The sequence below is a fragment of the Pyrgilauda ruficollis genome, unplaced genomic scaffold (assembly GCF_017590135.1).
Source record: "Pyrgilauda ruficollis isolate IOZ18807 unplaced genomic scaffold, ASM1759013v1 scaffold23, whole genome shotgun sequence".
Taxonomy (NCBI): Eukaryota; Metazoa; Chordata; class Aves; order Passeriformes; family Passeridae; genus Pyrgilauda; species Pyrgilauda ruficollis.
In genome coordinates, this window is record NW_024522539.1 from 9,083,993 (window position 1) to 9,096,733 (window position 12,741).

Consider the following 12,741-nt stretch of genomic DNA (forward strand, 5'->3'; position numbering starts at 1 on the left):
TTAATCTTGGTCACCTAGTTGTTCAGTTTCAGCAGAACAGCAGACACATAGTGCCTTCCAGTGTTTCCCACAAAGGGATGTATTTACCTTCTGACCCTAGGTAACTTGGCACATTACCAAGTTATCACTGCTTTGGACCTAAGAGCTGCTCCACCATTTTTGGTCTCTGATGGAAGCAGTGACCTGTCCCCTCACACATGGCAAAGTACCTTTCGTATTCCCTTGCCCCTTGCTTGGGGTGCCAAGTTCCAGCTGCAGTGTTTGGTATGTAATCTGTAATGACGACTGCCCTCTCCTTTTCCACATCTTCTAAAACCTTTCCTCAGCACAGTGTGCTAAGGGCTTGCAGCATTTATTGGAGTGAATGCTGCTCCCATCCAAACACTAGAACCTGATGGTCCTATTCCCAAGGCAGAGCCAGCACAGAAGACATCCTTGCTCTGTCTTATGGGAGTGCATTTGCAGACAAGGCTCAAAAAGCCCAGTTCCAAACTGAACAACTTGAAAGCTTAGATTTTTCAAAAATTGCACAATAGAAGTTGTCAACTTTCATCTCTCTGAAGGCATCTAGTTGTGCACCAGCATGAGTAATACCCATCATTTATAATAAAAAGGTTATTATTTCTCACATTACATAATGCAGCCTGAGATACTCTGTGACACTGACACCCTTCTCCTCCCTTTTAAAGAGATGCTCGCCTGCAGTTGCGGCAGCCTGTTTTAACTGCCTTACCTGTGCAAAGTACTCCTCAGAGATGCGTCCGGCCCATTCTATACACTGTTCTCTGGGTCTGCATGGATTGGAAATGTCAGCACACTTTATCAACATGCGTTTGATAAGGATACGGTTTTCAGGAGACCTGAGAACAGTTTTGATTGACTCTCCATCACCATTATTCTGTAACATTTAAGAATTAAAAACAATCCATTAGCAAGGTCTCCATGCACTAACTCAAAAGCTTTTGTGCTTTGGGAATGCTTTCAGCACATCCTACAGGGATCAGTCCTGCTACTGGCTACCAGATTTGATGTCTAACTGAATTTATAGGTGGATTATCGAAGTTAGCCACAGCTCTGAGCTAGCACTGAACTCCAGTTTCTGGATTCAGTCACTGGCTTTGTGACAGATCTCTTTGGCATCTTTGGGCAAGTCACCTAATCCCTCTATTCCTTATCTGCCTTCTCAAAAGTGTGGAGAGGATCAATTCATCACTACACACATAGTGATGAGGACCGTGTAGGCAGAAAAATGTAACTCTCTGCTGAAACCCAAGGATTAATGGACTTGCACATTAAGAGTGGAATAGTTGGTTTGAAAAGAGAGACTGACCCAAGATGCAGAGCCACCCTTGGCACACAAACCCTGTCAGTATATCAATCATTCTGACAGCACTGCTACTATTCAGAGAGTCAGATCCCACATTACTCCCAGGCATGATCCTCATTCCCTTCCCTTGTTGCTGGACTCTTTAAGGATGGATAGGTACAGGCATTTGCACTGCTGTCTACTCAGAATAGAAACTCTTTGAAGCAAGGAACATACAAGACTTTTTTGGCACCTAACAAGGTCTTGCTCTACAGTCAGAGCAGGGAAGAAGTACCGAACATGTAATGATAATAATAATGTGCTACCAGTTCCTGCAGTGTTTTGTACAAAGAGGGAGATACAAAGCAGCAGAAACATTTTGACCTTTTATTAGGTCAGAATAACCATGACATTTTTCAGAAGAAAATTCTTATGGGGAAGAAAGTTCTTCCTAAAGGAAGAAACTGACTGTAATAAAAAAAAAATTTGATAGTACAGAAATGGCTCAGAAATACCAGCTGCACAGGTCTCACAAAAATGAGGTGCACAAACCAATTCTTTTCTCTCATTTCTAGGTATGTGGAAGGGAAAACAGAAGAAACAAGGTGAGATGTATACACCTCCTAATGCATGGAAAAATTATATATGAGAAAGCCAATATAAAGTGATGGAAGCACCAGAAACACAAGTATGGAAAATAAGAGATTTTTCAGTTAGGGATAGTAGAGAATATCCTAGTAGGAAAACCACCAGGGAACAAGAAAAGATGTTCACCTCTGAGACCTGTTCAAACCAAAGGCACAGTTCTACTTGCTGGATGCAGATGTCTTGGGAATAAAATGTGTTAACTGGGCCTAGTCCCAGCATCCTGCTCCGAGTGCAGAGGTGTCTCTGCATGTCAGATGTTGGCTTCCTGTCATAGCTTAGGTGACATCATGAAGGGAAATGGGAGGATAGAGGATGCTGGAGCTGGAAAGGATTTTTTTTTCAGTTTATGAAACAAAAGCAAAAAGGAAACAAACAGAGCAGCTTCTCAGCATGGCTCTTTGAACAAATTTGTATAAAAATAATAAATAAATTAATAAATAAATAAAAATCAGTGGAATTGTCCCATTTGGAAAAGGCAGTTGGCAGCTCAGCCTGCAAACACTCCACTGAGTCACCACCATGACTGGAAAGCAGGCCAGAAAACACACAGTGCTGCTGCAGCCAGAGGGACAGCAGACTTGAAAGAGGGGCTGACAGTGTTGTTCTGCTCAGCACAATAAATAATTTGCTTTACCCACTCACACATTACAGGCCTTTTAATAGGAACTTGCCAAACTGAAACTCCCAGCTGAAAGAAGGGAAACATTTTGCTCCTTGTTTTCAATACAAATTATATATTCTTTGTCTTTCTTCCCATCCTAGGGCACAATTTGCTGTGAATCACAAATGTCTTGTGGGGCAGATAATTTCTCTGCAGTCTCTGGGGTTTAAGGGTAGAACTAAACTTTTGTTTCATTTTCCTATGTCCCTGTTTGTGTTTTTACTCTCCAATTTTACAGGTCAAAGCCCTGTTCTTCAGCAGCACCAGCTGTTCAGCTCTCTGTAATAGGCAAGAAGAGGAGTTTGACTCTTCGGATGGATGCTGCCGCTCAAACAACTGCTGCATCCCAACCCTTGGAGCTGGGAGGAGGGGCCCTGCACACCAAGCTAGGCCATGCAGAGCCCTTCAGCAAGACCAGGAGCCCTACAGAGTTACACACTCCACAGGGCCAGTGCAGTACATTGCACCCAGCAGCAGCAGCTCCCTTGTTCTCTCCTGCACCAATGCTGCTATGCTCATCCAGAGGGGCTGTCCAGCTGGGAACTTAACATCCTTTCTTCAGGATGAACAGAACAATCCTTTCTTCTCATTTATTCAGTACTACCAGTATCCTCCTGGAACTTTGGCTTCACATTCACAGAGTTCCCATTAGCATTGCCAGGTGCCAAGAACAAAGCTAATTCTAGTCTATACTCCTGTGGAAAAAGGTACAATTCTCCAATTAAGCGCCAGTCTGCCTCTCATGGGTGAAGGAACAAGACCTGTTTCTCTTCCACTCTCAGATAATAAAAAGACTGCCTTTCCTCATTACACACAACAGTCATAAATGTGGCTTTCTGAAAAACATGGTAGGAAAATACAGAAAACCATTACAGCTCCTACATGACATTGCCACCAATGCAAGCTTTATCATAACCATTTCTGCAAGTCTTCTCTTTGCAAAAATCATTCCAACAAAATTATACACTGCTCTTACTGGCAACAAAACTGCTGGTTGAAGCTGTTATTGAAACTGGTGTGGTTTTTCAGAAAGAGTTCTTAACAGGCAATTTCTTTGTGTCCATGGGGTTCCAGATGGCTATTGATTATATGATACATAATGTCACCATCATCTATTTTAAAGATTAAAAAAGAAAGCAGACAGAAACCCCATGAATGCTGCCAGGCATCACTGGAGGCTGAGGGCCTTTATTGCCAGAGAATGCACCACATGCCAGCCCACAGACCTGCCCTTATGCTGCACCCCCAGCAAACTCCCCTTGGGAGGGATGTAATTCAGCCTCTGCTTTGAAGCAAACCTTGCCTCCTTTGCAGAAACAGCCAACAACAATGCCCAGTCTTGCCACTTCTTCCATGGGAGTGACTGGGTTAATCAAAATGGCATTTTTACACGAAAACATACAGCCCAGGGTCCTGGTTCCAAGTATGACATCACAGCACTGTGATATTAATAGGATCCAAGTGAGTCCCACTCACCCTCAAAGTAAGTGACAGCCATGTTAAGCAGAAGGGGATTCAAACCCAGAGGTGAAAGATAAATCTCCAGCCTCTCTTTCTCCACATTTCTGATAAACTTTCTCAGAACACCACATGGGAATTTCCCACTGCCAAGGGTTCCCAGTCCCTGCCTAGGTATTTTAAGGAGGACTTGAAGTGTTGCTTACCCCATTTTCTTCTAGTGCTGCCAAGGGTTTATTAATGCTGTTGACAAACTTGTTGACATGCTCAAAGTGCTTTGTCATTTCTGTTGCTAAGACCATGTCAATAATGACTTGGCGAAGGGTTCGATACTCATTCCTGTTTAAAGAAGGAAACAATTAAGAATGCTGGCTGGGTCACAAAGGGCTGGTTGCTAAAACAAGTCTAACAAAATTGCAACAGACCACTCCTGTTTGAGAGAGGTGCTAGGGGAACAAAGAACAGGAATAAAGGCTTGGGCAGCTGTGTCTCTGTTAGATGTAGGAGTACCTTTGGTGTGTAGAGACATATCTGCTCCAGGCATGACTGGATCTCTAGGAGAAACAGCACCAGAGCTGGGCAGAAGCAGAGGCACCAGCTGCTTAGGAGGCTGCTAGGACATGCCACACCTGCATTTTCCCAAGGCTTTTAGCACAGACACCCAGCTGTGGCTCACTCTCTAGGCCAATTTTCAGCAATACTTTTCTGTTGTATCTTGAGAGAACCAAGGCAATGGTCACATCCTTGCCCTAAATGCTTCTCTGAGGCTGCAAGAGCAACAGGTCCTTCATTATTCTTCACACTAGTCTGTGGCTCTTTCTCTCTTTGTTCTCTACCCACCCAGCCATGGCTTGTTCTCTACATTCAATGACACAAAACAACTCTTCTAGACTTGCTCACATTAAGATTTACACTAAGTTCCTTAGATAGGGTCTGCCTTTTTATGGACAGGAGAAACTGACAGTGGGGAATTACTCAGAAGTCTTTGCAGGAGAGACAGAAGCATTCTACTCTTTTAGAAGCAAATTTCACAAGGGCCATGGACAGTTATCCACAAGGCACTGCCCTCCTCTAGGATGCTTGTTTGCCTTATGGTACCCAGAAGGAAGTGAGAGATGTAGGTGGGCAGAACATGCACCCTGGGGGTTAAGCTTACCTCTCCATGTTTTTAAATATATTGCATTTGCCATCCCGGGTGGTGAGCTGGAAGGCCAGGGCAGCATGGTGGCTCTCCAGCACGGCCGTGTCGTTGTAGAGAATTGCAAGCTCGCTGCCAGCATTGCACAGGAAAGAATTTGTTCTTCCTGGGTGATCCACATCGTGGACTGTGGCAGCAATGAGCGCGGCAACCTCGTCTATCGGATCCAGAGTTTGCTGAAAATAGAAGGGTGCTTAGTTTTCCTGGCACACTCATTAGAAACCCTATTCTGTCCATAAGATTAAGCCAAGTCACTGAGGAATAAAAGCCAAAACTCTGGAGGATCAGTAAGGGTCAGATGTTCTACACAGAGCAATGGAAAATTCATTATAAGCTTCATTGAACATTGCGTGACTTTTTTGGCCATTTTGTACCTCTTAAATTTTGCCTTAACCACACCTTTGTCACAGCACATCAAATTAAACAAATGTAAAGTAATAAATTAGGTTGTGTTTTCTAGAAACACTGAAACCGCCTTCACTTGGAGTTAAGGTATTTGCTTGGAAAAAAGACCAATACTGCTAAAAATTATTCGATTAGCGCCCCTTAATTTCTTTTGGCAATTTAATGTGTCCTAATCATGTTCCACTTCTGTGCTGGCTAGGTTTACAATTTGAAAGGAATGTTATCCATACATCCAGTTCTTTAGTAACACTGTCCTGGGTTAAAGCTAATGTATATTCTATGAAGCATATTTGATGTTCTGTATCCATGGATAAATTACATAAAACACATATTCTGGACTTTCTGTGTCACAATCTGATTCTGGTAGCATGCTGCACTCCAAGCTTTATGTCTACTTGCAATGGGCATTACTTTATGCCTATTTTTATCTACCCTGTCATGAAATACAAACCTATTTGACTCTAAGATTTTACACTCAAGTGTTAATTCTTTATAAATAGCATAAAGGAGAACAAAAACTAAGCATCTCAGAAACATCTGGAAACTAGCCTTTGTGCTGTATTCATACTGGCATTTGTGAAAGACCACGGATTCAAAACAATTATATTAAAAATTTTAATAAAATGAAGGAGACATGAGAGCAAAATTATTCCCATGGGAATCTGGGAGCAAGGTAGATAATTTTCATTCCAATTTGCTTTCATTTGAGGTCCAAATTCTCTATGGGCCCTCTACTACCATTCAGAATAGTTACATTTGGTAGGTGAAAAGACAAACCATTCCCTTTTTCACACCTCCTGAAATTATGCAATGACTTCACTTTACAGGAGCAGGGATATTATTCATTAAGGACTGTCAAGAGAGTCTCATGGAGAACAAGAGAAGGCAAATAGTTCTTTCTGCTGTAGTTCATAGTTAGCATTGTCTGAAATACTCTCTGCTGCATGTTAACTTCTTCCTTGTTTCTTTCAGCCGCTGGTCATGGGATTCTATTTTTGTGGTATGCAGTTCAGAGAAAGGGATTTGAGAGAGGGAGTTCCTCAGTGGGACACACTGAGCAGCATTCAGTCTGGCTGACAAAGACCTGTGCAGATGGAAAATGGCCAGAAACATGAGAATGCCTGACCTGGAGGACCACAGCAGTCTACCTGACTTATTTCACAGGGATTTACAGCACTTTTACACCCAACATCAAGTCAAGGATCCTAACTTTGTTATCTTAACTCCCATGGCACAGAAGTGAAAATGATTCTAAGAATATGGCTTCAGTTTTGGAGCCAGAAGATTTTCTTAGACAAGTTGAGCTGAGTTCAAGTTACCAAAAAAAAAAATATTCTCATGAATTTCAGTGGCAGAATTGGGCTTTCTGTGTTTAGATTAAGTTGAACTCTGTGCAACACAAAAGCAGCTGGGCTATAACTTTGAAAAGATGAAGAGAGAATTCTGAACTTTGATTCTGCTCCTTCTGTTGCAACATTTTTTTCTCTTCCTATGCCTACAGAGGAATGGAAATAACATTCTGGAAAAAGAGAAGGTAGTCAGGCTTCTGTGGCATTGAAATGGGTCCAGATCTTGTCTGTTTTTCATAGATATTCTTGGGAAGACCAGCTAAACCTCTGGCAAATCAGGGGCTGAAAAAGTCCAGTGACAATCCATCCCTATCTGGCACATGGTATTTGTAAATCAGCCTCTGGAGAGCACACTAATGAGCTGCAGCTCCAAGTTAACGGAATTACTACAGCTTAATGAGCTGTCAGAAGCTTGTTTACAGTCACAAATTTCTCAGCCAGGTGCCTGTCATTGGTGCTATCCTTAGGCAGACCAGTTCAGAACTTCTACCCAGGAGTGCAACTCAGAAATATGTCCCACCACACTACTGCACACACACCAAGCACTGCTTTGTTCCCCTTCTCCAGTTTGGGCATGTGAGAGCAAAAGTCATTCTGATTTATTCTGGTTCTCATGATTTTAATACCACAGTGGGTATTATGGTAGTGACAAGTAATTTTTTTCAATACTCTCCTCCAATGCAGTCTCTATAAGCCTCAGGGCATCTTCTCCAGTGGGTGATACAGCCCACTTTATGGCCTATATTGTCCTGGGAGTCTTTTGCAAAATGACCATCACAGGACATAAGAGAGGGTAATTACCCAGATTAAAGCTGTATTTGGCATGTACCATAATAATAAAAAATAATAATGTACAAAAATAATTATGTCATTAGCTCACCTATCTGAGAAGGTTTAACTATATGAAGAAGTTTTACTCGAAAATAAGGTTTTCTTATTCTCCCATTAAGAATTGTTCCATTTTGTAATGTTAGTATCCATCCTTCTACATGTACTATAAGAGAGATCCTAGAATTCATGCAAAGCCCAGTTCTTTGGCCTCAGAGTTACCAGACTGGTTGTCACTAGGCAGACATTTGGCTTTTGAATCTGAGAGATCCTTCTTTGATTGCATCTGTATTTCCCACCTACACTGTTTCACATAGATGTGGACTCACCTTTACTCTCTCTTTAGACAAGAAGTAAGCAGTAGCATGTAGTACATCTGCTGAATGAGTAGAATTATGGTAGGAGTTGGAGGAATGGTAGTTAGCCTCAATAACTTGTAACCATGACCTCAGAGTGGATTCTGAACAGTTTAGGAATTCACAGATTCCAAAGCGAGCAAATATTTTGAGACCCAGATAAACCAAAGGCCTGTGGAGAAAAATAAACAGAAAGTTTTAAACTGAATGCAGCTGAAAGAATATTATATAGCATAAACAGTAGGAATCCACACAGCATTTTTAGCTAATGACAAATGTAATGATGTGTAAGGACTTGTTACAGAATTACTGTGTTATATACTGGAATTGTAACATACATAAAGTCAGATCCCCCTTAATCCCCCCCAGTGTTAGACAAAGGTGTCTCCAGGTTTCTCTGTCAGGGAACTGAAATGTACTAAAATTTCATTAATTATCCTGGCTTTATTACCATATATCTGCTTGGACTTAAGGCAATACCAGTAATATATTCATACTTGTGAGTCACTGAAAATCACTTTACTTCTCTTAACAAATGAACTATCATTATTTAAACACAGTAGGAAGCAATCATAATTATACTGCCTTTAATAAGAGTACAGGCAACAAAGTAGCTCCTTTGTCCCTCTGTGGTCTCTCCAGATCAGTAAGAGCAGAGAAACCTACCTGGTGACCTCATGCATGTTGGCTGGGAAAATTAATTAAGTTACTGCAATGTACCCATTAAATGTTGTAAATCACACAGACTGACTGTATTTTTACATTTTTTCTTTTTAATTACTTATCTGTATGACTTCATTAGAAATCAAAATGCAGCAAAGAAAGAAAACCTAAAGCAAGTGGATATAAATACCTTCATTTAAAATAAAATAACTTCATAGAAGAATAAAACCCTAGGAGGTTTTGCACCTTTTTGGCTCACAAAACCACAGTCTAACAATGAAGTGCATATTTGTTAACTAAGTGCCTGACATCTTTCTTAGACTTTGGTTTTGAATAACTTTCAAAGCTCTTACAGATCTGGGATTTTGACAAAGGGTTTAAGATAGTCAATTCATTGCAGGATCTGGCCTCCAAATTAGTGTCCCACAAAGCTTTTACCTAAGACAAAGCATTTCCCTTTCCCAAAAGGGAAACTTTTGATAAGCATCAGAAAATAAAACCAAGGACTTAAAGAGAAAAAACAATTTACAGTCTTTGGGGGAGCCTTTGCAACTAATGAAGTACAGTCTATCAAAGCTGCTGATCTGCTTTTGAAAACTTCTGTGATGGAAATTGGTATGCCCTGCTTTTTATCAGTACATGTTTGCAGTTAAGCTTATACATAAAATGTGACCTGCCAAGATTTTAGAATAAAGACCTTCCTCTAATCCCAGAGAAAGGTAATGGGAATTCTGCTGAAAAGCTGTATTGGAACTGTTCAGGAATAAAACCTTCCCAATCAAATGAAAAGAAAATAAAACCTGGTCTGTATTAACTGATCAAATCAAGACCAGCAGGTTGAGTCTGTGTGTAGTTTGCCATAATAGGAATTTGAATCCCCACAAGAAAATAATTTGATTTGTAAAACTTTTCTATTCCCGAATAAAGGAAGGCTTTAAAATTACGCTGTATTGTCATTATAACACACCAAAGATATATAATCTTCACTTATATCCACTGGGAATTTGCAGGAAATAGTGCATGATGAAACAGAAGCTATTTAAGATGCTAGAAATGACAATGAGAAAATGTCAAACATCTGACATTGAAAATAAAATTAATTCAGTTGTAAAAGCACAGGTAGATAACTTAAGGATCTGATTAGAGGATGACATTTAAGTCAATTTTCAGCAACTTCAGTTTCTGAGCTCTTGCATTTACTGACCTTTTATGGGTGGCAGCCTCAAGTTCAAAGATATCAAAATCCCACTGTTCCTCATTTTCCATTGCCTGTGTTATCCGTGGGGGGATGTCATTGAGGGAGATTGGAGAGCTCAGACTGCCAGCAACCTGATGAGTTTCTTTTGAGGAAAACAGCTATTACTATATGTATTCATTAACAGTATATTAAGTAAGATATTTAATAGTGAGATACAATTTTACTGAATGACCATGCTTTCTTTTCTGTAGTAACACGCAGCTCAGTAATGCTGCAGAAAAATGCTTACAGATAAAAAACCCCAAACGAAAAGAAATGCTCATTAAAAAGGACATCTAATCACATTTCCCCTGTTTCTTAAATTTCTGAACGTTTTAGTATCTCAAATTAAATTAGCTGCCAAATTAAAACTTACGTTTTGCTGACAATATGTATTCGTTCCCTGATAATCTTCGTAAACCATCCTGTTAAATGAAAGTTGCAAGTTAAATGGAGGCTATTGCACAATAGGTCTAGGAGATGTTGACACCAAGTAGTATCACAACAACTTCAGAGAAGCCTGACTGCAGCCTGTCACTCATCAGAGCTGCCTCTCCCTTATTTGTTTGTACTGTTCAGATCCACCTGGTTTACACATAGCTCGTAACAGATGAGGAACTGCGGGCTAGGGGATACAGCATGGACTCAGGCAGGTAAAAAGTCAGGTTTCTCAGGTGCAGATGGAGGTCTAGAACTGCAGCCCACATCTGTCTCTGCCAACATGCACACCAGCTGTGGGCCTGTGCCTCAAAGCACACACGGCGTGTCCACCACGCACTTCCAGCAAAGGTGGGCAGTGGCAGGGAGTGGATGGAGACATTCCCCAGCTCTCCTGCCCTGGTACTGGCAGATCCAGTCACCTCAGCAGCACAAGAATCTCATGAGAATCTCAGGAACAAATTAGGCCGAGGGTTCCTTTCTAGCACACAGAATGTGTACTTGTTTTTCCTTCAGTTCAGTGCCTCCTAGGCTTAATTTTGGCACGATGCCTAGATGTGAACACTGAGATGATGGATTAAAACTAACAGAATTATGTATTTAATATTTACTTTTTGTTTTATAATTCAAAATGCTGTGGCTCAAATCCTGCTTGCTCTTTTGAGGTTACAGCTGTTAGCTCATGTTTAGTCCATGATGTAAAAAAACAGTGTTTAAAAAAACTACTTCTGAATGCACCTTATTAAAGATGTTATTCACACCAATTATAGTTGAAGTAAATGTGGATCCTGTATCTGAACATGGAATATCTGCTCTTAAAAGAGCTGTTATATCTAATTCTTATTTTCACATTTGTAAGTAAGTAAGTCTGGAGTTTTGTGATTTAAAAGGAAAGGAAGTACAACAGTGGCTGTTCAACAGAACTGCTATGACACAAATATTTAGGTCACCAGATGCTGCCTATCATTTAGAATCAAAGATTAGTTTTTAAGAGTTGCAATAGCAGGTGTAATTGTATCTGGTAAATCTATCTTTGAACTCCAAATGCCCTTCCTGCTTGAGAGTCCAAATCCAATAACATATTACTTGTTTCCTTCTCAGATGTAACTTCTGAACGCAAATGGAACAATATAATTCTGTTTTCAGCAGACCCTTTGATGGAAAAATGTTTCTCTCCAATAACTTTAAAACTCATACCATGCCATATACTCTGAAATTAATTTTCTCAGCTTTTCTTATTGCTCCATAAAAAAGCCTTTGGTTTCTTTTTAGTAAAGATTTTATATTTTGCAATATTGTTATCTTCATGTTTGTGGACCAAATACAATCAGAACACAAATGCATGTTAGAGTCAACAATCCACAAAAAAGGAGAAAACAGTTGTGTTTATGGAGTCTTATGTGTTCAACAGGAGAAAAGATTCACTTCAAGACTAATGATTATATGTATCAATATTCTTCCTATATTTTTGAGTTAAGATAACAATAAATTTTGTCTACTCAGTTAGCAAATACAGCCCAGTATGAACCATTCAGGTCTTCTCCTGGAATTCTTGGAGTCTCCTGCATGTTTCTCCTGATTAGATATTTGCTGTGGTATTTTCAAAGGTAAAAATACACATGAACTATTTGAAGAGTCTGATGGATAATGCAAAGATATACTGCAAAATAGTTCCAACATTAAATTGTAATAGCCCAGAGACATCTCTGAAAAGCTCACATTTTGTGAGCCTTTTTGCGTCCAACACACTGTAAATTTTTGTCCTGATGTAGCCTTTCATACGCAACCTATAGACTGATGAGAGCACATATCCTTAGGGCACAGGTAACATTCATCTAAACTCATCTCTTTACCATCAGGAGGGTCAGACTCCAGGCTCAGAAGGTTTGGGTTCAGTTCTTGCTTCACTATGTGCCCTTTGTTCAACTTTGGGTACTATGCTACAGGTACAAATATAATCCAAGAAACAGCAACAAAAATATGTATTTTGCATTCTTTTGAAAACATTCTTTTGATAGACTGAAAAGCCCCCCAAAACCATGTCATTTTAATCCTCATTAATAAATTTTAAAAAATATCTGGTTCTCTTTCTTTCTTCCTCTCCCATCTATACCTTACTAAAATGAATCACATTGAAAAAAATTTGGTTTTACTTTCCATTTTTAGCTAAACTAATGTTTTAAAGGAGCTGGTC

The 12,741-nt window shown here is 40.1% G+C and overlaps 1 protein-coding gene across 7 annotated transcripts in view; it reads right to left on the bottom strand.

The window, feature by feature from the left end:
- PDE8A (phosphodiesterase 8A) overlaps positions 1 to 12,741 on the bottom strand; it is a 156,419-nt gene that overhangs the window by 13,917 nt on the left and 129,761 nt on the right. For all 7 annotated transcript variants that reach the window (XM_041468753.1, XM_041468755.1, XM_041468754.1 and 4 more), the window contains 6 exons: positions 10,486 to 10,534; positions 10,077 to 10,212; positions 8,183 to 8,381; positions 5,230 to 5,447; positions 4,280 to 4,412; positions 734 to 898 (listed from right to left, as the gene is read on the bottom strand). In XM_041468753.1, the coding sequence (XP_041324687.1) occupies positions 734 to 898; positions 4,280 to 4,412; positions 5,230 to 5,447; positions 8,183 to 8,381; positions 10,077 to 10,212; positions 10,486 to 10,534 (900 nt within the window). The remainder of the gene's footprint in view (positions 1 to 733; positions 899 to 4,279; positions 4,413 to 5,229; positions 5,448 to 8,182; positions 8,382 to 10,076; positions 10,213 to 10,485; positions 10,535 to 12,741) is intronic.